The following is a 24885-nucleotide window of genomic DNA, read 5'->3' as shown; positions in this document are numbered from 1 at the left end:
AACTACAGAAATTTGTTAAAGAGATGGCAATGGTAACCCCCCTTGAAGAAACGTAACAAGAAAACCCCATGATAAGGGTTGCCTTAAGTCTGAAAACACTTGAAGGCACATAACAACAACAACAAATTCATAATAACCTGTTATCCTGGTTTCCTTGGGATTCATGTGGACAGTTGTGTGTTGCTTTTGTGATCATAGCACAAACTTGTTTTGAAATAGGAAGCTGTTATAACTTGCTTGTAATGTGTTGAACTAATGAACTTTACAATTTTCCCTTTGTTTATGGTGCTGTTATACTTTGTAACCATAGAAGATATAGTCTTGAATAATGTTAAGTTACTCAGAAATCATAGTGCAGTTTGTTGGTTCAGAGCTGCACTAAGATTTCTCACCTGACTTCACATTATGTTTTGATATCATAACATAATTTCTGTTTCTCCTTACCACATCCCACCCACCTGAAATTCAGATTTATTCATCTACCATCAATGATTTTTGCATAACATCCTCCATCTGTAGGAGGTATCTTGCTGATGCTGATTAGATGCTTGAGTTGTAAAATCCAGTGAAGAATTTTGATCTTTACATATTGTAAGCTTTATATGATTTACTTATTCACATGATATAGTAGCTGCACTTTAATGCCATGTTTTGCCACAGCTTTCTTCTTTTTATAGACTTTACTTTTGGCCTCCCACCTCTTCTCTCCTGATTTTAAAGCATTCTCTTCCATTTTTGTGGCTTAGCTGCTGCCCTCTTCTGTTTGCTTGTTTCCCTTCAGTGATTTTCAATTTTTCCCTTTCATTTTTGGATCTCACGCTTTAATTTGTCCCTGTTCAATTTACCAAAAAGCCAGTTGCTAAGGAGTCAAAGTGGCATACGAAGCTCCTTGACTGCGGTTGGATGTTAATAACCTGAGAGATGGGCCACAGGGGAGTTCATACATTGGTGGCCATTCTCTAGAGCTCTGTGCAAATTTAGTCAGCTGTTCTCATTCCATTTGAGAGGTTTTCTTTCTAAAGTTTGAAAGTGTAGAAGATGTTTATTGAAGTGGAGAGGTGCCACTGCCTGGATGTTTTCTGCAAGTTGTGCACACACTTCAGTCAGGGCTGATAGAACTAAAGAGGCCTGAAGCTCATTGCTGTTGAGTGGAGACGTTCCTAATGTGATACTATACTATCAAGAAGGGAACACTTGGTCTGAAGTATTGTTCTACACCTTGCTTTCAAGATTTGACTTTGAGAGTATTTTTGGGTGATCTGCATTGTAGAAATAATGCAGTTTGACACCACTTTAAGTGCTGTAGCGCCTTCCAGTGGAACCCTGGGATTTGTAGTTTTACAAGGTCTTTAGCTTTTTCTGCCAAAGCATGCTGCTGCCTCACAAAACTGCAAATCCAATTCTGTAGGATGGCTGCCATGGCAGTTGAACCATTGTCAAACTTCGTTGTTTCTACAGCGTAGATGCACTTTTGAGAACTAAAACCTCTATACTCTTTTTGTGCTGCTCTGTAACCACAGAGACTCCCTTTACCAGCTATACCACTGCGCTTAGTTTTAAATTAATGAACAGACCTTTCAATGAATACTTTTTCTATGACTGTGTTCTCTGTATAAATAAATCTATCTTGTTCAAATTAATTTTGAAACTCCAAAAATTGTCCTTGGTTCATAGCTGTGCCCCAGAGATGAGTAAAGCATATTCAGATATCTGACCGAGAAGGAAAAAATGCCTAAATTACCAGTACTATAATTTTCACTTGATTGATTCTGTGAACACTTTTTCATGTTTTAAAATAATTAACTCTGGAATCTTTGATTTTAAAACCAAGTAAGCTATTTTAGCAGCAGTACAAAGCAAGGTTTGCTTAAGTTGTTGTCTCTGGGATAGCAAATAATTGCAATATTCTGCCTCATCAGAGGTGAAGAGAATTATTCCCTTTGTGCTTGTCTCCACCATTGTCAGATGCTGGCAGTAGAGTAAATTTTGACAAACATTGATCCTGTTTGAGCTGCACAGGAAAACAATCATACACATTAAATTTCACTTCTTATTTACTAAGACAAAAAATGTCCAGACTCTGCCAGGTGAAAATTGCCTGTTGATACCAAACAGAAATGATAACTCCAGATGTGTTTTGCCAGTCTCGAATGACAATACTTTCAAAGTTTCAGCACACCAAAAACATGGTTGTCTGGAAAACATATTCAGGGGTAGCTCTGTTTGTCATATAGCAAAGTCCAGTGACATCCAAAATCCACCAAACAGTAATACCTTTATTGGGTCAACCAAAATGTACCATATACATGTTGCAAGCTTTTGAAACTCCACTTGCTTCCTCATCTGGCAAGGTGTTAAAACCATATAGGGGGATGGGGAAGAAGAAGATGTTAGTCATAGGGTGTGCTTTTGTTCTTGTACTCAGTTTAGCTGGTATTGAGAGCTATTTCATGCAGGCTGGCACCTCCTCCTGACCATGTGGCTACTGGGAGATTCTCAAAGTCCAGGAAATTTAACTTCCATTTGCAACACAAAAAGATACTTCCTTGGCAATCTAGTATGTTTCCATCCTTTGTGAGGCCACAGGCTCCTATGTTGGGAGCTTTATGATTGTCTGGGAATTTTGTTATGATTGTTTGGGAATAACGTAAGCTGGTTCTTTGTAACACTTACTTTTTGTAACACTTTTTGCATTGCCTTTTAAAAATAGACATATTTTCTAATTTTTACTTTTTTTAGAATGATGTAGTGATGATGGATTTGGTGGTTTGTATCTTGTTTCTTACATTTTCTGATATACTTCAAGACGAGGGGAATTGGTGGTTCTGTGTAAAACAAAATGATATGAGAGAGAGAGAGAGAGAGAGAGAGAGAGCGCAAAAGCAATTGATCTCTTGGGGGCACTGTTGGCAAGAACATTGGTCCTGGGGTGCATGTGAGCCATGGGTCACACACTGTCCATCCCACATGTAAACAACATGGGGTTGATAATTTGCACATGTAAGAAAAGGACAGCGTACAATATATACTCGACTATAACTCGACCTCATGTATAAGTCAAGGGCACGTTTTGGGGCCAAAATTGTGAATTTTGATATGACCCATGGGTAAGTCAAGGGTAAAACCTAGGGACATGTGGAGAGCTGGCAGAGACGGGCCAGCCAAGCAACAACCAATAGAATGAGAGCTGGAGGCAGCCAATCAATTTGAAGACTGAAGCTGATAAATGGTCTGTTGGTGACAGCTGGAAGTCAGATAGGGTTTTGGTTTCAGACAGTGAGGGTCTGGTTTTGTGAGAGTCCAGACGTTAGGGACTGAGAGGGCTAAAGTTTGGAAGGAAAGGGCTCAGCTCTAAGACCAAGCTCAGAGTGAGAGAGTTTTAGGGATAGATAGCCTGAGGGCTAATATAGAAATAAGGTTGGAAAGACCACAGTACATAAGGACAGTGCGAGGGTCCTGAAATAGAATACTTGTTGTTTAATATATTTATAAAGTTGAAACAAAGTGTAACAAGAACAAGTGAACATAACCGTATAACAAATGAAACACTGACAACCAACATTTAAATAAAATTTTATTGTTCTTTTATTCAAGCTTGTGTGAACCTGGATTTATTTTCCACGCTACTAACAAATAAAGTAAACCCATAGATTATAAATAAAAGTGGTCTGAAACTTTACATATTGGGATAGCTGTGGGTGTATAATACCCTCTAGGGCTGCCCACTGAGGTGTAAAAGGTTTGGTAAAGGAGAGGTTCATTACAGCATATAACAAAGTATCTAAAGGATGAAGCAAAAGAAAATAAGGCCAAAGAACTTACAAAATTGCAGCAGGCATAACTTTTTGTGTTCACACTAAAAGCTGGATGGATGTGAGAGTGGGCGGGTGAAGTGCTTCCAGGACAGATTATACTCTTGCCTTTATCCAGATTATACTCTTGCCTTTTTTAAAATAAAAGTTAAGATACTGCAAGTCGTCCCTCCATTTGTGAAGACTTTGAATCCACGTCCTTCACTTACTTGTGAAGGGCAAACGGAGGGACTTAAAATGGGATGTGTGCCCATGGTGCATGCCTGCAGGTACCCACAGGGGTGCACTGCCATTCAAGCCAATGGGGCTTGAATATCAGTTGATTTCCATATTCGCGTGTGTGTGTATGGAATGGATCCTCTGCGAAAACGGTGGGGCGACTGTACTTACATTGACCTGTGGATAAATTGACTCAGGTTTTTTGCATAATTTTTTTAACGTAAATTTTCTGACTTATACATGAGTATATACAGTATTTCATGGTTTTTCTCCCTCTTGTTCCTTTTATAAATACCATTCAGTGGAAGAGTGTCCTTTTCAAACTGCTTATTCCTTTTTCATTTGATTGTTAAAAGTACTGTTTCCTCCAAAACTATGACACAAAGTCTTTCCTGCTTTTTTCAGACTACTTCAAGCTTTATATGAGCATGATGAAATCTTGAAATAATTCTGGCACCTAAAATAAAGTTTTTTAATCTGATAAAATGGGAAGAGATGCTGATTAGACGGACTGATATATAACATAAAAAACAAGGATGATCTAATACTTTGACAAGACTAAGGGAATCCAGCAAAACTTGAACTTGGGACAACTGACAAGCATTAAGTCATCTTTGTATATACAAAAATGTAAATGTAGACTCTGTACTATATACAAACTCTTGTACTGATTTTCACTGCAAGCAACTCTTTTGCATATAGAGATAAAAAAATTGCCTGTATTGATAATCATTACAAGAGTTTGTATATACAAAGATGGATTAATGCCTGTCAGTTTCACCAAATTCAAGTTTTACTGGATTCCCTTAGCCTTAACAAAGTGTGAGATTAGCCATGTTTTTATGCTGTATATCAGTCTATCTAATGAGTATCGTTTTCCAGAAAACTTTGGGGAAACAGAGATGGTAACTTACCTAAACAGACTTCTTCCTCTGACATATCAAGCATCCTTTGCTTTTCTTGCACTTACCTCTAATACTTCTATGGTATGTGAGCACAATACATTGCTACTTTAAAAAGCCTTTTCTTACTCCAGTTTGTATGTTTGTATATATTTTAGAACTTGGCATGAAGACATTTAAAATAGAATCCATTAGTCTTAATAATCGCAAAAGGTGAGATTTCCTTTTAGATCCAATCTCTTTGCCTGTTACAGTTTTACTAGTAGGATACTGTTGTTATCGAATACTCACTTGTAAAATGGCCTTTGATAGTTTTAATTTAGCTGGGATGCTCCTCAGGCCCTTTGTTTGAGTGGCCTACTAGGGTCCTTTGGAATAACAACCCTTTATGAAAATCCTTTTTTCTTTTTTTCTTTTTTTGAGCCGGTTTTGTAATTTTTTGTACATCTGAGCACATTATAAATTTAATCGCAGTTGTGTATCTGCAAACTGTCAGTGTTGAGGATTTAGCATGCCCTCCAGTTTGGGTATTCAGTATAGTCAAATTCTTCATACAGTTGGACTTCTGCATCCACAGGCTCTTTATCCATGAATTAAATGATCTGCAGCTTGAAAATATTAAAGATATATATTGCAAATAGCAAACCAGGATTTTACTATTTTATAAAAGGGACGCCATTTTACTATACCATTGTATTTAATGGGACTTTCATATCCATGGATTTTGGTATTCATTGAGGGGTCCTAGAACCAAACCCCAGGTGAACATCAAGAGTCCACTGTATTTTCATACCTTTCCAAGGCATAGGTTTGGATTTTGAGATTGTTTTTGAGGTTATTTGTAATATTACATTCTCTTGTTACTCTCTTGATTTATAGCTTTGTGGATTGAAAATCAGTCTTTCACACAGATGAAACTATTTCTTAACGATGGAAACATACCAACTATTTAAGTGCCAATTCATAAGGCTTCATGCCATCTTTATTATTGAAGGTAATGATGCAATATAATGGTAACCCCTGTGCCCCAGAGTAATTGGGAGAAATGGCACATTTAAATTGATTTGGTTGAACGTATTCTTTTTTGTGTTAATTAAAAGTTTGAGAATATACTGTACTGTGTATCTGGTTAAAGTATGGGAGTTCAAATGAAGGGCAGTGCTCAGTGACACTCTGGCTTTGGGGTGGGAATGTGAGATTACTGCTTAAGAAGCCAATGCTGGTTCAGCATTAATGCCAAAGTTCCTCTGCATTGACATTGGAGGTCATGGGGGCATTGGCAGTTCCTTGAACTACGAAGAAGGAACACACTACATATAACAAAAACAGTTTATCAGTGTGCACAAGTATCTATCTAAGCAATTAGAGCAGAATATTTTACATTTTCAAGGCACTTTTGGCTCATTAAGTGGTCATAAGTACTCCATCAAATGGATACCTGTTAGTGCTGCTGCTTGCTGTATGGGGAGGGCACCAAATGTGAAGTAGTAAGATACAAACTAGTTTCTAAATGGTACTTCCATGGGGTTTTCTTTCTTCAGTGCTCAGATAAGCTTCCCATAGTAAAACCTATAAGTTAATACAATTCTCTTATCCCTGGGGATGCCTTCTTGTTTTTACGGTGCATCCATCACTTTGACTATTCAAAAATATTCAAATATTTATATCAATACTGCAACAACAAAGCTATAACTATAGGGTACTGCTGTACTAGTGCTGCTGAGTATTTCAGAAGGTCATGAGTTCATATTCAATCTTTCACATTATCAAAGTGATTTCACTAGCTTTTGATTTAAGAAGCTGGGAGGTGCCTTCTAGAAGAGAAGTTTAGTGACTTGGAAAGTTTATGATAAGAACCCGAGTCATACTTTGAGTCAAACACACATTTAGTCAAGCTAAATCAAAATTAGTGTTATTTCCAGAAGTACATTGAATGTTACCACATTCCTAAATGAGATTGCCTAAATCAAAAAGATTGCTTTCAGAAGAAAAATATATATATACCCTTATTAACACCTTTCATTTAGAGAATGTTTACCTTATTTAGATCCTGTTACTTTCTATTTGTTTCCTCCTTCTATTGCTTTTTGTCCATCCTGACACACACACACACACCTATCTTTCTCCTCTCTAGACTGAATCCAGTAATATCAGGAATCACGTATTGAATTGGAATGTATTATACTACTGTGTAGTCAATTAATTTTTGCTATGATCTGACATTAACTAAAGCAAAGCCAGTTCAAAATGATAGACCTGACAATAATGAACTAAAACAGTGGTTCTCAGTCAGTGGGGTGGGAACCCCGGGAGGGCATGAAAGTTGCTCAAGAGGGGGATCGAGACTTAGGGACCTCCTTTTCTGCTTCCCAAGCATTTTCTGTCCTTGAGGGAAAGAGAAAGGCAAGGAGGGTGCTTGGAACCTCTGCTTGAGAAGAAAAGATATTTCCTTATAAAATATGAATATACATAAATATGTGAATAAAAATAAGCACAATAAACATTTTTTTCCATATTCTCTGTTGAGTGGAGGGGGACGGACGACATCTGCATGTAGATGTAAATGGGGACACAAACGTAAAAGGTTTGAGAACCACTGAACTAAAGGAAGACCAGTTCAGAATGATGCTATTTGGATTGCTCACATGATGATTAACCAGTTAGCGGTTTCAGAGTGAACATAATGTATGTCCAGAAGAGGGCAACAAAAATGATGAAAGGTCTGGAAACCATACTCTATGAGGAGCAATTTAGGGAGCTGGGTATGTTTAATCTGAGGAAGAGAAGATTAGTCATGATAGTCATGTTTAAATATTTAAGGGATGTCATATTGAGGATGGACCAAGCACGTTTTCTGCTGCTCTAGAGAATAGGATCCGGAACAATGGATGCAAGCTATGTGAAAAGAGATTTCACCTAAACATTAAGAAGAACCTCCTTGACAGTAAGAGCTGTTTGACAGTGGAACACACTCCTTAGGTGATGGAGTCTCCTTTGGAGGTTTTTAAACAGAGGCTGGATAGTCATCTGTCAGGAGTGCTTTATTGTGTCTTTCTGCCTGGGAGGGTTGGGCTTGGTGTCCCTTAAGGTCTCTTTAAACTGTATGATTCTGTGAGAATCACACCACAGTGATATATAGTCCAACAAGCTCATTTGACGTGTATTGCTCTCTAAATAGCTCAAGTAATCATGAAAAATTGCCTGAAGGAAGGAGATGCTGACAAACAAAAGTTTTCAAAATCATTGAATCCTAGAATCGTAGAGTTGGAAGAGACCACAAGGGCCATCCAGTCCAAACTCTGCCATGCAGGAACTCTTAATCAAAGCATCCCGACAGATGGCCATCCAGCCTCTGCTTAAAGACCTCTAAGGAAGGAGACTCCACTACACTCCAAGTTAGTGCGTTCCACTGTCAAACAGCCCTTACTGTCAGGAAGTTCCTCCTAATGTTGAGGTGGATTCTCTTTTCCTGTAGCTTGCATCCATTGTTCCGGGTACTAGTCTCTGGAGCAGCAGAAAACAAGCTAGCTCCCTCCTCATTATGACATCCCTTCAAATATTTAAACAGGGCTATCATACCACCTCTTAACCTTCTCAGGCTAAACATCTCCAGCTCCTTAATTCATTCCTCACAGGACATGGTTTCCAGACCCTTCACCATTTTAGTCACCCTCCTTTGGACACACTCCATTTTCTCAATGTCCTTTTTGAATTGTGATGCCCAGAACTGGATGCAATATTCCAGGTGGGGCCTGACCAGTACAGAATAGAGTGGCACTATTACTTCTCTTGATCTACACACTATTATTGAAGCATCCTAAAATCTCATTGGCCTTTTTAGCTGCTGCATCACACTGTTGACTCATGTTCAACTTGTGGTCTACTTGAACTCCTAGATCCCTTTCACATGTAGTTTCGTTCAGTCAGGTGTCCCCCATCCTATATCTGTGCATTTCATTTTTCCACCCTAAGTGCAGTACAATCCTTCCTTGCTTATGATTTAGCAATATAACAAGGATCAGGTTAGTACAAAGGGGGGAGGTTTGAAAGCAAGACTACTGAATGAAGGTAGATGGTCTAGGTATGATCTTGCCAAAGTCAATGGGACTAATTTCAAGCCCTTTCTTCAGCATGCTTTTGTTTGAGCATGTGTTTATGACCTTGTAACTTAAAAAAAAACTTGTGTAGATTTGAGTAAGTAGGAACCAGTGAAAGGAAAGCGTACATAAGTTCTGGCATTTAAATTTGTAGTGCCTACAGAATCATCCTCTAGTTTTTTCAGTGCAATGGAACTTTGAAGGACCTTCTGTTGTCCTTTACCTGTTGCCCTTAAGCTACTTGATTCAGTTGTGATGGAGATAAATCCCTTTCTTCAGTTCTGCCATATTCTTTCTTCCCTTGGTCCATGGAAGAAGTATTAATAAATTCTACCCATGGCAGCAGCTTCAGCCAGCTGGCCATAGGCAAGGAACTGAGATGCATTTCAATTTCAGGCAGCAGCCCTGTTCCCAAAGGCCAGGTGAATTGTCTCATAGCCATGAATCATCCCTTCACTCATTTCACTAACAACACAGCTGAAATTGTGCTGACTTTTTCAGAAGCACTCTTTTCCGTACCTAGTGAAGTTCCCTGCTGGTCTGTTTACCCCAGACAGTCCACATCTCTTCACAAATGAGTTAAATGATCCTTACCAAGGTGCAGCAGTTACACCATCATCACAAGAAAAACCTCATACCATACTAATTAAACATACCACAACTATTTTTGTCTGGTGTATATTATCAGCTTACTGGATTTGAAATTGTCAATCAGTTCAGATTCTGCCACCCCCACCCTCAGGACTAAACACCATAATTTGAATTGTGCAAAGCAATACTGATAACAAAGATGTACATCCAGGGATCTGATTTTTATTTTATTTTATTTTTAGAAAAAGCTGCTAGACTGTCTGTTGAAAAATTTTGCACCTGCTGTCCTGAGAGGGAAACTCAGAAGCTAAAGATACATACAGCATTAACTGGAGGAGGGTGTTGTGGGAATATTCTTGATGTGGACATTTACAAGTTCCATCATACTACAAAAATTTCCCAAGGCAGTTTACACCAAATAAATCATTGTTTTAATCTGAAAGGCGACTATACACAGTATGGCAAAAAATTAAATTAAATTAAATTAAAAGTAGCATCAACTTCAGGATCAAAACATATTTTAAAAAAGCCTTAGAAATGAGACCACACTCTTAGCCTTTTGTTAAAAAAAATGGAGATGGCAGATTAGCTTTTCTAACAAGAACATTCCATATATTCCTTCTCACTGGTTGCCTTGCTGTTTGCTAAAACCCAGTCTTCAGTCAGAAGAGAGCTTCAGAAGATGGCTTCAGTGAATAGGCACCAGATTGGCTCAGTACAATCCTGTATGCCAGTAGATTTCTCTTTAGTTCTGAAAGAAGCCTTATCTGGTTGTTGACTCTTCCTTATGCTTGCTGCCTAAGTTAAGCAGTTGTGTATTAATAAGCTGTGGGCTTGTTAGAAAAATGTATGTACTTATTTTGGGTTCAGAGCATGACTTATTTTTAAGCACAGATATGTTTTGTGGTATGTCCTTTAATTTTTATTCCACTATCCCATCATTAATGTCATGAATTAATTAATGATGCTAGGGATGAGCAGCATCCATCTTCCAATTTCTCTCACCTTATAGAGTTGAGCAGACTAATTAATCTCTCTATAATGCTGGAATGTATATAGGGAATGTGCCACCACTTCTCTCCCTGTAGGAGACAAATACCCCTATCCTATTGGCCTTGTACTTTGTGTTCCTGAGAAGTGAACATATGCGGCAGTTTCCTCTTTGTAGAGATCTGATTTCTAGAAACAAGGTGCCCATATCCTTTAAGATCATCCCTCTCTCTCTCTCTCTCTCTCTCTCTCTCTCTGCTTTACAAGGAGTGAGAGAACATATAAATATGAAATATAAATTGCAACAGTCACCAAAATGAAAGCCCGAAACACACAGGCCAAAAAGAGCAGCTTCCGGCCATTTCGAGGGTGTGGCATGCAGATGACGCATGCCCCCTGACGTGACCATAAGCCACTCCAGGGCTGCCAAAGGCGGCCCAAAGCCGCAGGTAAAAGTAGCAGCGAAAGTTTGCTCCTTGCTGATGGCTTATTTGGGACTGCGGCAGTAGCCTGCTTTCAGAGCAGGTTGTCTGATCACCGCGGTCCTGGGCCTATCAGGGTTCAATCATAGCTTACTTGCTGTTCACCGTTATGATCTTTGGAATAGCGGTATATAAATAAAATAAAATAAATAAATTATAGGTAGAGCGGTACCAGACATCACTTCAAGCTGCCTGTCTGTTTCACCCCGAAGTTACATGTCTGTGTCTTGGTGGAAAAGTTCAAAAAAGAGCAAACAGCTCCAAGCTTTCCCTTAATAAATGTGACTAAAAACTTTGACCCATCTACCAAAGGTTAAAATCTTTTGGTGGGCTTAAGGGATGTGAATATGAATTTTTAAAATGAATATGGAAAGAAAAATACCATGGTACATTTTCAAACTGCATTTATTTCCATTGTTGTCCATGATGTGTTGACAAGATCCAAGTTCCTTTAAAAATACTAGAATCATAAAGTTGGGGGAGCCTCATGGGCCATTAACTCCAACCCCCTGCTCAGTGCAAGATCTCCAGCTAAAGAGTCCCCAGTAGGTAGCTGCCCAGCCTCTTTCAGAAGATGTCCAGAGAAGGAGACTCAAGCATCTCTACAGGCAATTTGTTCCATTACCTAACCATTCTTACACTTCTAATGTTTCTTCTAATGTTCAGTCAAAATCTGCCTTCCTATAACCAGACCATTAGACCTAGTCCTATGCTCTGGGAAGCAGGGAACAAGCCTGCCCCCTCCTCTCTGTAATAGCCCTTGGGGTATTTAAACAGTGCCATCATGTCAGCCCTCAGTCTTCTCTTCACCAAGATGAACAAGCCCAGTTCCTTTGGCCTTGTTTTCCCTACCTTTGTGTTACCTTTCTCTAAACCTGCTTCAGCTTGCCTATATCCTTAAAATGTGGTGTCCAGAAGTGCATTGCAGATGAGGCCTGACCAGTGCAGAATACAGTGTCGCCATCTGTTGTCGACTCATTTTCCGACAAATCACAGCTGTTCTAAATTATAGCCAGAATCTGTATATTCAACATCTGGTCCACTCTTTTAACAATGTGTTGAATTAATGGGTTTTGATTATACAGTACTGTAATTTAAAATGGTTGAAAGACCGGAGGTGGGGCCTCTTCTGGGCAGACTCCATGTTTTCTGTGCACATACCCTCACCTAGGAATGGACGCTCTCTCCCCTTAATGTTCCCTCCTATGTTGCTCCTGCTAAATAGCAGCATGAGGAAGGCTCAAGGAAACGCTTGCATTTTCCCACTGAACAAGAGGAAATAACAGAGCCAGTGCACCTGCAGGGTTGCCATACCCTTCGCCAGGGAGTTGATGAAGACAACCACAATGCCATGATGTTTGTTTGAACCTGAACAGCAGAAGCTGTTTGGCTGAGGTGCTGTTAAGGAACTAAACTCATTGTTCTTCTCCCCTTTGCTTTCTCATGGCACTGGCTGGGGCAAAGAGTCACCTCCAATATTTCTCAGAAATGATGGCAAGTGATTTAGAAAATGTATCAGCAAGTTCCTTCAGTACTCTGGGATGCAGTATGCCTGGCCTTGCAGATCTGAACATATTAGCTATGTGATTCCTGACTAGCTCCCTATCAATCTTCATTTGCAATGCACATTGCTTGCCAATGCCTCTGCTTCTGTATGGAAGCACAAAGTTCTCTTTTGGGGAGAAAACCGAAGCAAAATAGATACTGAGTAATACTGCCTTTTCATTGTGATCTGTTAGTATTTTACTGTCTTTACTGAACAGATACCCCACTGTCTCTTTGACCGTTTTATTGTCTTGAATATATCCGGGGGAGGGGGAGCCTTGTTCATTGCTTGCCAAGTCAGTCCCAGCTTTCCATATACTATTCCTTCAAGCTTAGGCAACACATTTATACTCTTCTTTAGTTATTTGTTCTTGGTTCCATTCTTTATACGTACTCTTTTTACTTTTTCCTTGTTTTTTCTGTTGCACCCACTTTGGGTTTTTCCCATGTTTCCCCTTTTTGTTTCTTCCATGGGATTGCTTATGATTCTGCTTTTTATAACTCCTTTAAGAACTCCCACTGTTCTTGGGTGTCTTTTTCGTTTAGCATGTCTAGCCATGGGATTCGACCCAGTATTTCCCTGAACTTGTTAAAATAATTTTTCCTGAAATGATGAACACATTTATGTCTTTGTACTCTATTCTGCTTTGTTTTGAGGGGGAAAACCTCAAACAGCAAATTGTTGAGGTTTTCTTTTTTGTTTACTTTTTGTGAAGGTGTATCAAGTAAATCAAATTTGTTTCCAAACTGCTAGCCACATTCATGACTTTTTCATGTGGATAAGGATTTGATCAATGTAGACTGGAATAAAAATAATTCTAGTCAACTGCACAAAACTGATTAATATACCCTGTGGATAAATGCTTTTGTTTTATATGATTCCATAAGTTAATTATGGGGAAGCCTGTTACCAAGCTATTACACTACTCAGGTTTCATAAGAAACATTAGGAACTTCGCTACTTCACTGTCAGCTTTAAAAATAGTTCTCCTTTGTATAGACTAAAACAGTGAGACTAGTGCAGTAAATATTGTTGAGCACCAGTAAAGTCTGACATCACATTTTCTGGATCAGTTAAAGGGGAAAACAGATTGTTACTACTGAATTTTTTGTCTTTTAGAAACCACTACAAGTACACTTCTAATCTTCCAACCCTTACACTGTGATGGGCTTCCCACTAATAATTTGACATCTTGTATCTGTTAGTGTGCTGTAAATGAAAGAAATGAAATTTGTCTCCTTTGCAGTCCAGGATTAAACTGCTATTACTCAGAAGTCTTCCCATTTCCCACTAATGCTTTGTGCAAGCACTGCTAATTAAGGATTCGAGCTGAATAGAAGGCAAATTCGAATGGCAAATTAGTGTGAAAATGCATGTACATGCATTTTTACACTAATTTGCCATTCAGTTTTGCCTTGTATTCAGCATGAGGATTTCTGGAAAATATCATAATGTTCTATCAGCAACAATATTAATCTGAGTGGCTGAAACTTTCTTAACAGTGTTCTGTTAGCTCAGTTTGGTCATGATGACAAACTGTGGTTTATTGTGGTGGGGAAAAAAATCTTAGTTAAAGCCTGGGTTCTTACATTCTACCTCATGTCTCCTCTGGTACAACTACAATGTTTTGAAGCTTTTGCTTCAAGTTCTGGGTTCAATACTAAGTTTAATAATTAGAGCAGAGCATGACTGGCATGACACTCGAGTCTTATCTGACAGAACTCGTCATAGGAAATTTTTTTGTTCCTATACAGACAGCGCAGATATCTTTCTCTTCTGCACATATCGCGTTTGCGGAGTCCCATCCAGCAGAGCTATTTAGGGTGGTAAGGGAACTGACACAGGTTCCACCTGTGCAGAACCCTTTATTTAACCCGACAACGGCCTGCTGTGACGTTTTTAACAACTAGTTCACAGATAAAATCTCTCAGATAAGAGCCAACATGGACGCCAGGATTGCAGCAGAAAGAGATCAGAGGAGGGCAACCAAGCCTCCCTCAGAAGAGTTTTCTAGGCGGGGAACAACCACTAAGACACTGTCTCAAATTATTGTTAAGCTTTATTTATATAGCGCTGTAAATTTACACAGTGCTGTACATACAATCTTTTAATTAGATGGTTTAATCCTCTCTACACGTGCCTATGATAGGGGTCAGTCCAAGAGAAAGCCCTTCACAGAAAGTCTTAAAACTTAGGCTGGTTTCATAGGGAGATGTGGTCTTTCAGTCTGGAGCTAAGCCATGCAGGGGTTTATAGGGCATAACCAGCAATTTGCATAATGGAAAGCAGTCTTATAAACATGGAATTTTCTTCCTCTTCTCTCTGACTCTTTTTTCCTTTGTTTATCTGACTGATATCCCTTCTACACTAATGCTAGCCAGGGTGCTGTGTAATACTGAACTGTAGTTAAGGAAGACAAGAGAAGGCATTTGGGAATTCAGACTAGAGAGTGGAAAAAAGCATACCGTCTTTGTCCTGCCTGGTACGTTGCAAACTTATGGTTGGCTGGGAGCCACTGTTACACTCACCAGACCTGATTAATCTACTGCCAGTGAGTGGTATTCTATCAGTGGCATTAATAAAATTCAAATGAATCACAATAGAATTACTGCTGTGTTGTCAAAGCAGAAAATGAAATGCAAATTAGTAGGATAATAACATTTACTGTCCAAACTGCTGTTACTGAATGAATATTCAGGTTTCTGAGTTTCACAGAAATTCTGTTACGTAAAGATGGAGCCTCATCTGTTCTGAGTTCTGTGAATTCAGAATTTATCTTCGATCAGCATTATGGTTCACTCTACACAATGTGTGATTTCTTGTGTACCTTCAAGATTTTCTGACTTATGGCAACCCTAAAGTGATGTGCCCAAGGTCACACCAGTGGGTTTCCAGTTTGTATGTGGAAAATGGTCAGTGTTTTCTTATTACATTCATCTCACTTTTCTGCCAAGATAGCTGAAAACAGTATAAACAATATTCAAAACATGAAAACTGGTTTAAATGATAAAGACATATTAAATAGACAGCAGCATTTTCACCTAAAACCTAGCTAGATGCCAAAGGTCTGTTGTCATTCAGTTTGTGCATCTGTGTAAAATTATCTTCTTAGAAAAACCTTGTCTTTCCTCTAGATTGAATTAAAGCTGTTTTCTTCCTCACCTTCCTCGTGTTTTGTCTGCCTCTGGCTTTTAAATCCTGTCATAAAAAAAACTGAAGCCATGATTGCTTATTATTTAAGAGGGATTAGAAAATACTACAATCCCCAAACTGTGTAATGGACTGGATGATGGCAGACAAATGGAAGTTTAATGTTGACAAGTCAGAGTCCTGGTCAGTTGAAAGACAAATCTGAGAATAGGGATTCAGCCAGGGTTACGGGGGATTATACTCCTTCTGAAAATGCAGTTTTGCAGTTTGGGGGTTGTAATGACTGGGCCTCCATTGGAAGACTTGTGTCAGGCAATAAGGGCTGTTTGGGCTGCTTGAACCACAGGGATCATCACAGGGGTACTCCTAGATTGAGGTCTGACCCTGGAGGCCCAAGTTTCAGCAGGAGTGTTTTTGGACAGTTATAGCTAGTGTGCTGCAACCATTCCTGGAAAAGTTGGATCTGCCCACAATGGTACGTGTCTTGGTTATGTCCAATTTGGATTACTGTAATGCGCTCTATGTAGAGCTGCCTTTGAAAAGTGCTCAGAAACTTCAGTTGATACAAAGAGCTGCAGCCATCTTGTTACCTGGAGCTGACTACCGAAAGCACATGACTCCCTACAACAGCTCCATTGGCTGTCAGTTCATTTCTGGGCACAATTCAGAGTGCTGGTTTTGACCCTAAAAACCCTATATGGCTTGGGTCCAGGTTATTTGAAAGACCATATCTCCCATAATGAGCCCATTAGATTTCTAAGATCATCTGGAGAAGTCCTCTTGGTCCTGTCTCCTTCTCAGGCTCATTTTGTGGGGACAAGGGAGGGGGGTGGCTTCTTCCCTTGACTTGGCAGCATGGCTCTGTCTTTACTCCTTCCACAACAAGTCAAAATATTTCTGTGCCATCAGCCTTTCATAAACTGGTGTTAGACTTCTAATGTTATGCAGTTATGTTTTAAGGTTGGTATACAGTGTTTTAATGCATTTATAGTATTTTTAACATTAAAAATTTATAGTAATTTTAATGTTCTTAACTTCATAAAATATTTGTTTTTTGCATCTTATATTTATACTTTTATCAATACTTTTGTATTGTTTTAAATTTGAATTGTTTTAATTACGTTGTAAAGTCGAAGGCTTTCCACCAGAATCCCTGTTGAAGACATCATTGCCCAAGTGGAATCTGCCCTCCACCATCTCCCAGAGGAGGAAGCAGAAGAGATAAGAGGGGAAACAGCAAGGATTCTGCGCAAGGCAAAACCACCTCCCAGCAACATAACTAACAAGGAAAGAAAAACCATCAAGGACCTCAGTTTGGTTACAGAAATCATCATCCTCCCAGCAGACAAAGGTAATGTCACAGTAATCATGGATACAGAACAATACAAACAAAAAATCAAGGAACTCCTGGATCCTACAACATAGAAAAAGCTGAAACAAGACCCAACCAGCAAAATCACCAGAAAAACGAACACCCTGATCAAAAACTCCTCAGTTCCACCAACCACAAGACAAAGTTTGTGCAAATCTGAGGCTCTCCCACCAAGACTCTATGGACATCCCAAGATCCACAAGGATTCCATTCCACTCTGACCCATAGTGAGTGCCATTGACTTGGCCAAGTTTCTGACCCCACAATTACAAACCCATATAGGGCAGACCCCCCACTACATCAAGGACTCAGCTCACTTCATAGGAAAAATCAAGAACCTTGAACTAAAACCTGGAGACATATTAATTAGCTTTGATGTAGTCTCCCTGTTCACCAAAGTCCCCATAATGGACACCATGACACTCATCCAACAGATTTTTCCAAAAGACATCACAGCCTTGTTCAAACATTGCCTCACCACAAGCTATTTCCAGTGGGACAATGGATTCTATGAACAGAGAGATGGAGTAGCAATGGGAAGCCTTCTAAGCCCGATGATAGCAAACCTTTACATGGAACACTTTGAAAAGCAAGCCCTGGAAACAGCACCGAAAAAGCCCACAACTTGGTTCCAATACATGGATGACACTTTCACCATCTGGAGCCATGGAGAAGAAGACCTGGCTGTATTCCTGAACCATCTGAACAACATCCACTCCAACATCCAATTCACTATGGAAAAAGAAAAGGACGGAACACTGCAATTTTTGGATATCCTTGTCATCCGCAAACCGAACCTACGTTTGGGTCACACAGTAAACCGAAAACCCACACATACAGACCGATACCTGCACAAGAACTCCAACCATCACCCAGGACAAAAAAGAAGCACAATCAAAGCACTGGTAGACCGAGCAAAATGCATCTGCGAACCCCACTTCTTAGAAGATGAACTGAAGCATCTGAACCGGGCTCTACAGACCAATGGTTGTTCCAGCTCAGACATCAGAAGGGCTGCCAGTCCCAGGAAAACGCAGAGGCGTGAACAAGCAGCCTCCCAAAGGGAAGGTATTTTTACCATACATCAAAGGAGTCACAGACAGAATAGGCAAAGTGGTGAGGAAGCACAACCTTCAAATGGTTTACAAACTGACAAAGAAAATCCAGCAAATGCTGCACTCAGCCAAGGACCAGAGAGACCCTCTAACAGCCGCCGGAGTTTACCGCATACCATGCAGCTGTGGACAAGTCTACATAGGGACCACCAAACACAGTGTGCAAACAAGAATCAAGGAACACGAGAGACACTGCAGACTGGGTCAGCCAGAAAAATCTGCAGTAGCAGAACATGCCACAAACCATCCTGGACATAAAATACTGTTTGAAAACACTGAAGTTTTGGACCATGCCAACCACTACCATGTCAGGATGCACAGGGAAGCCATTGAAATCCACAAACACCTGGACAATTTCAACCGGAAAGAAGAAACCCTTAAAGTGAACAAAATTTGGCTACCAGTCCTGAGGAACAGCAAAATTAGGACTCAGCAAATGCAAATGGGAAACCATTCAGAGTCAGGGGCTTTCCCAGCAGATATTGATCACCAATTAACAGACATTATTCCTCTTTTGCATTAGCCTCCCAGGCTGAGGCCAGCCATCAACACAGAACAACACAAATACAAATCACTCTTGCATTCCCAGGCTCACACAGTATATATGCACCCAATTTTTCCAGGCAAAGCATTCTCTGAAGATGCCAGCCACTGATGCTGGTGAAACGTCAGAAAGAAACTCTGCTAGAACATGGCCACATAGCCTGAAAAATCCACAAAAAACTTTTAATTACATTGTCAGCTGCCTTGAATTCCATTATCAGGAGAAAGGCAGAATATAAATGTATAAAATGAATAGGAGTAATAATAGTAATAGTAATGACATTAACTAAATCTGCCCTATTCCAAATTGGTGCCATTTATATTATCTTCCTGGGTTTTGTTTCAAGGCACATCCTTCTTCATCAAGAAGTCTGCCTCTGTGTTTGGAAAAGAATTTTATCACACAAATAATCTGATGAATAGCTGCTTGTACCTTATCTCCCCAGCCTTTGCTATCTGCTGTTCATGACTCGTCATACAGTAACAAATGGGGATATTTGTCAGTTCTCCTGCCATCTAAAGATAAGGAAAAAAATTCCTATTATACAGAGATTCCATAGGAAGTTTTTAGGACTTCAGAGGGTAAAGATGTCACTAATATGCAAATTACTATGTAGATTAAGCTCGAACATGGGGTTGTGCATTGGTAACCCTCATGATTTCTTGAATAAAATCAATCATTAAATTACCTGAAGTGGGCCACATGTTCTCTTTCCACTTTAATACTGCCTCTTTCCACTTTAAAACTGCTCTGCCATCTTTAACCATGGTACCACTTAATATCATAGACCCAGCGTTGTGTTATCCAAAGTGAATGGTGTCTATACTGTTGCATTATATTTATTTGTGTTATATGCCTTCTAGTCGACTCCAACTTACAGTAACCCTATTGTAAGATTTTATTTATTTATTTATTTAGAGGAGGTTTGCCATTGCCTTCGTTGAGGAGAGTGTACAATCTGCCCGAGGTCACCCAGTGGGCTTCTGTGGTTGAGTGGGGATTCAAACCTTGATCTCTCAGAGTGCTAGTCCAACATTCAAACCACTACACCATCCTGGCGATCCATTTCATGTACTTCCATGTACTGAAATTGCCATAGTGTGAAAATATCCTAGGTTGTTATGTTGGAGCAAAACCATTTTGAAGTGGGGTTTTTTTCCCCTGTTGGTTGGGGACAGTTTCAGAGAGTCTCCCCAATGAAATCAAGGTGTTAAGACTACAGTACTGTGTACTCCTCATTTTTTCTCACCACCGAAACTAAAACAGCAGCACTCAAGTCTTACCCCGTAAAAAGAGTTCTTAGTTTTATTTCATCTTTCCCTTCTTTGGGTCTCTTGAGAGCCCATTAGAAGAGCTACACAATATTCAGCTGCCTGAGTCCAGACCATTTCTCAGAAGCCAAAATGATCACCGCTTTAATTTCCTTTCCTTGGAACAAACATGCAGACTTCATCAACACAGAAAAGCTTCTTTCTATATGTGATGGAGCCCAGAGGTCTAACCTGGACCTGACAGGGGGTAGCAGATAATTTTTTTCCTGGCTTCCAAATGCAGAGTTGCTGTTCTTTTGAGCAGAGCAGAATGGGCCCCTCGTCCCTTTAGTTGTCTGCTCTGTGCTGGATAACAGGGTTGGGTAAATCGTACTTGTCAGAGGGCAATTCCAGATGTCAGACTGCAACTCTCCTATCATTCCTCACTGTTGGCTATGCTGGCTTGGACTTTTGAAAGTTGCAGTTGAACAGCATTTGGCTGGTCAGATGATACCAACTCTGCTTTACACTGTGAACATCATCTGTCACAAGATTAAGTTTAAGTCTTAATCTTAAGTCTAAGGCCGGTGATTTTCATGGGTTTAAGCACACTGTCTTATTTGCCGAGTCCTCTAGCACAGGAGGCAATGCTCGCCTCCCAGATGGAAACAGTTACAGAAAGCTAACTACCAGGTGTGTCTATTTTTTATTTATTTTAGTCTGCTTGACCATATACTTCTTAATTAGTGTTCTGCAACCACAAATTCCCTTTTTGGATTGTTCGGGATCCCAACTTAGAAAGGTCTGAGTATCAAGTATTCTTCCTGTCCCAGAAGCAATGTAGTGCTTTATATTTTTCTACATCAGTTGCAATTGGATACCAGGGCAAATCGTTCAAGGCTTGTTTTCCAGTAAAGTGGAAGCCAGAAGTAGTTTTGACCTTCAGAGTTAAAAGCAAAGAAGGTTGAATCACAGTTCTTTCCTAATTTAGAACAGTAATTGACTATTTGTAAAACTGTTGTTTCCATTTATTTTAGAGTTAAGTAAATGTAAATACTGTAGAAGCTTGTTTTTCAAAAAGAAGCCATATATTTTTCTTTAAAACATGCTATAGCTAAGGCTCTAAAATCAAAACTTTTTGACCTAGTTTACTAAAAATACCATGCATACTATAAATTTAAATCAGACAAGTGCCTTGGGAGCTGCAGGAATGATAACATTATATACATGTTTTTTAAAAGCAGCCACATTTGTTTTGTTTTGTTTTTATGTTAGTTTAGTGATTAAAGCAATCTGTTTGTGTGGCAGGGGGAGGAATAGCTGGTGGTTTCTAACATTATATTGAGAGCTGCGCCTAAGAAAAGTCAGGGCAATGCTGAGGATATGTTCATATCTGTATGCTTGTTTAGACATACTGTACATACACATCATTCAGGAAATGTAGATAGGTATACTGTATTTTCAATATGATCTACTTTCCAGGTTAAGATTCTAATAAATTAGTCTTCCCAAGTAAGTATGTACAAACTGTAGGATGAATTGTGCGATTTGTAATGTAAAGAATCCCCTCTTTGGATGCATCTGCACTGCAGAAATAATCCAGTTTGGCACCACTTTAACTGCCATGGCTCAATGCTATGAATTCTGGGAATTATAGTTTTGTGAGACGTTTAGCCTTCACTGTTAGAGTGCTCTGCTATAACAAACTACAAATCCCAGAATTCCATACTATTGAGGCATGGCAATTAAAGTGGTATCAAACTGGATTATTTCTGCAGTGCAGATGTAGTCTTAGAGGAAGTCTGGCTTTTTCCATCCTTACTGAGCTTCCAACTGGTACTTTAAACGAAATTATTGGTTCAGGAGTTTGGCTTTTAAAACAGCTTTAATCCATTTCTCAATAATGTTTTGTCTTTCTGCTTTTATATATTATTGCATATTACTTCAGGGGGGTTGGGTAGACCAACAAGCAGTTTATATATGCTCTCAAATAATTTTTTAATAAAGAGTGTTAAAAAGTATTTCTTTATCTTTCTGATCAGTTACTGAACATTAGTTCACACCATGACTCTTCTCCATAAAGTCAAATCCTTAACAATGAAATATAGTAACATCCAAAATCTAGAAAAGAGTGATATGTTTGGACCAGCCAAAAATGTACAAAATATATCATGCAAGCTTTCAAAGCTCCATTGGCTTCATCATCAGGCAAAAGTGATCAAATTCATACAGGAGAAGAAACAATAAAAGATGGTGTTAAAGTCACAAACCTTTCTTTTTGTCATTTAAGATGTCTGGAGGGATATCCCTAAAGGCAAAGGGTACTCCTCTCTTTGCCCAAGCCATAATGATGAAGGTGTTTGTCTGAATATCATTGGCTGTCATATCATAGTCTCCTAACAGAGATTTCCATTGACAGTGCATTTTTTCAGTCACCATATTCACAAAAATTGCTTCTTAGTTGCTGTCACGATATGAGGGGGGGCCAGACTTGGAGCTGAATTGTGTTAGAGATTTTAAAATTTAACCTTACCCAGATAAGACATTTTTTTTCATGAACACTATACATCATAGTTTAGGTTTCGACAGTCCAAACTGGCAATAAAGTGCAAGGTTTTTTATTCATGGCAGTAAAAAACATTAATGGGTTTATATAGTATAAAAATCATTGTGCTTTTGTTTTGATTGCAGCCACCTTGTACACATCCTCCATTTTGCTGGGTGTCTTCTTGAACAGCAGTGTACCTATATTCTTTGAACTCTTTGTGGAAACAGTCTATCCAGTTCCAGAAGGAATTACCTGTGGCGTGGTCACCTTCCTAAGCAACATGTTCATGGGAGTCCTTTTATTTTTTCTGTTTTTTTATCATGAAGGTAAGGAGTGTTTAGAAGCTTGCTGAGTAGCGGTTTGACAAGATGCTATCTTTCATGTGGAGTTTATTTTTGGCTTTACTAGGAGGAGGAACTGCATGCACTTCTTCTGTTAATGCTAATGATGTGTATAAATCCCCACCACATCTACGGAAGAGACGACCTCCCAGGTGTTTGTCTTTATGCATGTGCCAATCAAAGAATGAAATCCTTAGCTGGAAGCTTTCTTTCGAAGTCATTGCAGCAGATGTCTTGGAGATAAACACTGTCATGGGACTTTTACAAAGAACAGTGTAACATTAGGACCATTAATAATTTTTGTAGCTAGGCAAGCTAAAACAATGATAAAGCTAATCCAGTCACATGCTTCAGAGTCTAATCGTTTTGCCCATGAGATTGAGAAAAAATGTAAGGATTTTTTTCTTACTTTTGCAAAATTTGTCTTTAAGCACCTTCCTATCCTATAATCACAGAGTGGCAAAAGAGTACCTATCTCCCTCTCCCGCTCAAGTTTAAGAAGATCATAAACTTAATGAATTCTATATTGTTTTTTGTAGTTTCCAACAGCATTTTCACTTGCAAGACCCATAGTAATAAATAGCAGTGTATACGTGTGGCTTCATGTATCCTGCAATAGAAAGTGTGTAGTGTTGTTTAAGATGCATGAGGGAATGAGAGAGATTTCAACAGGTGGGGAATGAAGAAAGAACATGTTCTCTCTCCTTTCCAGACCTTTCAAACACTCTCTTGTCGTGTGCCAGCTGAGAGTTTTGTTGTTGTATAGTAAAGAGTTTTGTGGAATCTCAGCATTTTTTGGAAAACGGGAAAAGAAAGGGATATGTTTCTTCCCTTTTTGAAGTTTATGTTTCAGTATACATTTTTATATACATAGATGTCATATATGTTTGGAGGTTTTAATATCGAATGGTGAGGGTTTTTAATTTTAATTTTTAAACTTTTAATTATCTTCTTCCTCTGCTCCATCATTGTCGTCATCGTCATTATTATTATTATTATTATTATTATTATTATTATTATTATTATTTCTTACCCACCTCTTCTCAAGGTGGGTTACAGCATATTTTAAAACCATGAAATCATTTAAAATTATTAAAAACACAAATATAAGACACATTCAAATCATCCAGCATATCCTAATTCAAAATTCATAGTTTAAAACTGATTGGGTAGGCCTGCTGAAATAGATAGGTCTTTAATACTCTTTTAAATTCATACAATGTATTTAGCTGTGCAATCTCTCCAGTAGGTCATTCCAAGTGTAGGAGCGGCTGATAAAAAAGTACTCTGGGTGACAGTTGCCAGTCTAGTCTTGGCTGGTTGAAGTAAATGGGCTGGGAGGGAAATTCATGGTGCCCTCCAGATGATGTTGAACTGCAATTCTCTGCATCCTCAGTGAGCATATTCAGTGGTGAGAAACTCTGGGAGTTTTAGTCCAACAGCCTGCATGATTCTTACCCCTGCTGACTTAGCACCTCAAGGAAGCCAAGCTCCTCCTTGCTTTTCAGCTGAGAATCTCATCATTCCCTTAAGTCTTCAACCTCAAAGACAACTGGCTTTTGATGGTCAGTTTTTTAAAGTAAGTATTTTTCTTTAAAGTTACAGACTAACATACACACCTGTATTTTTGGGTGGTCCCGTTTCACTTGAGAAATGAGCAACATAGGGCCATCCAGCTTCAGTGCTGGAATGAAGAAGGAGGCTCCTGTAAAAATATCTTGCTGTCTATCACTTTGTTCACTTTGAAGGGTTTGCAGAAGTAACCTTTTTCTTCTCCACTCTGCTAAAACCTCCTTATGCTGCACTGTACAAGGCTAAAGGGCTCAGTATGAGTCCTGACTGCAAGCTGTGAATGTTTATTGCCATTTTATTATTGTATAGCCTGAGCAGTGGTGCAGCTTACAACACACACGGATGCATGCTGCA

The 24885-nt window shown here is 39.1% G+C and overlaps 2 protein-coding genes across 3 annotated transcripts in view; both read left to right on the top strand.

Moving 5' to 3' along the window:
- SEC22A (SEC22 homolog A, vesicle trafficking protein) overlaps positions 1 to 24885 on the top strand; it is a 1054631-nt gene that overhangs the window by 67235 nt on the left and 962511 nt on the right. The gene's annotated exons all lie outside the window — the stretch shown is intronic.
- SLC49A4 (solute carrier family 49 member 4) overlaps positions 1 to 24885 on the top strand; it is a 219250-nt gene that overhangs the window by 181865 nt on the left and 12500 nt on the right. Inside the window, 1 exon segment of the mRNA XM_042458620.1 lies at positions 22762 to 22944. Within this exon segment, the coding sequence (XP_042314554.1) occupies positions 22762 to 22944 (183 nt within the window).

Source organism: Sceloporus undulatus, chromosome 1 (assembly GCF_019175285.1).
Source record: "Sceloporus undulatus isolate JIND9_A2432 ecotype Alabama chromosome 1, SceUnd_v1.1, whole genome shotgun sequence".
Lineage (NCBI taxonomy): Eukaryota > Metazoa > Chordata > Lepidosauria > Squamata > Phrynosomatidae > Sceloporus > Sceloporus undulatus.
Note: the sequence above shows the minus strand (reverse complement) of the source record. Positions and strands in the feature narration are given on the sequence as shown.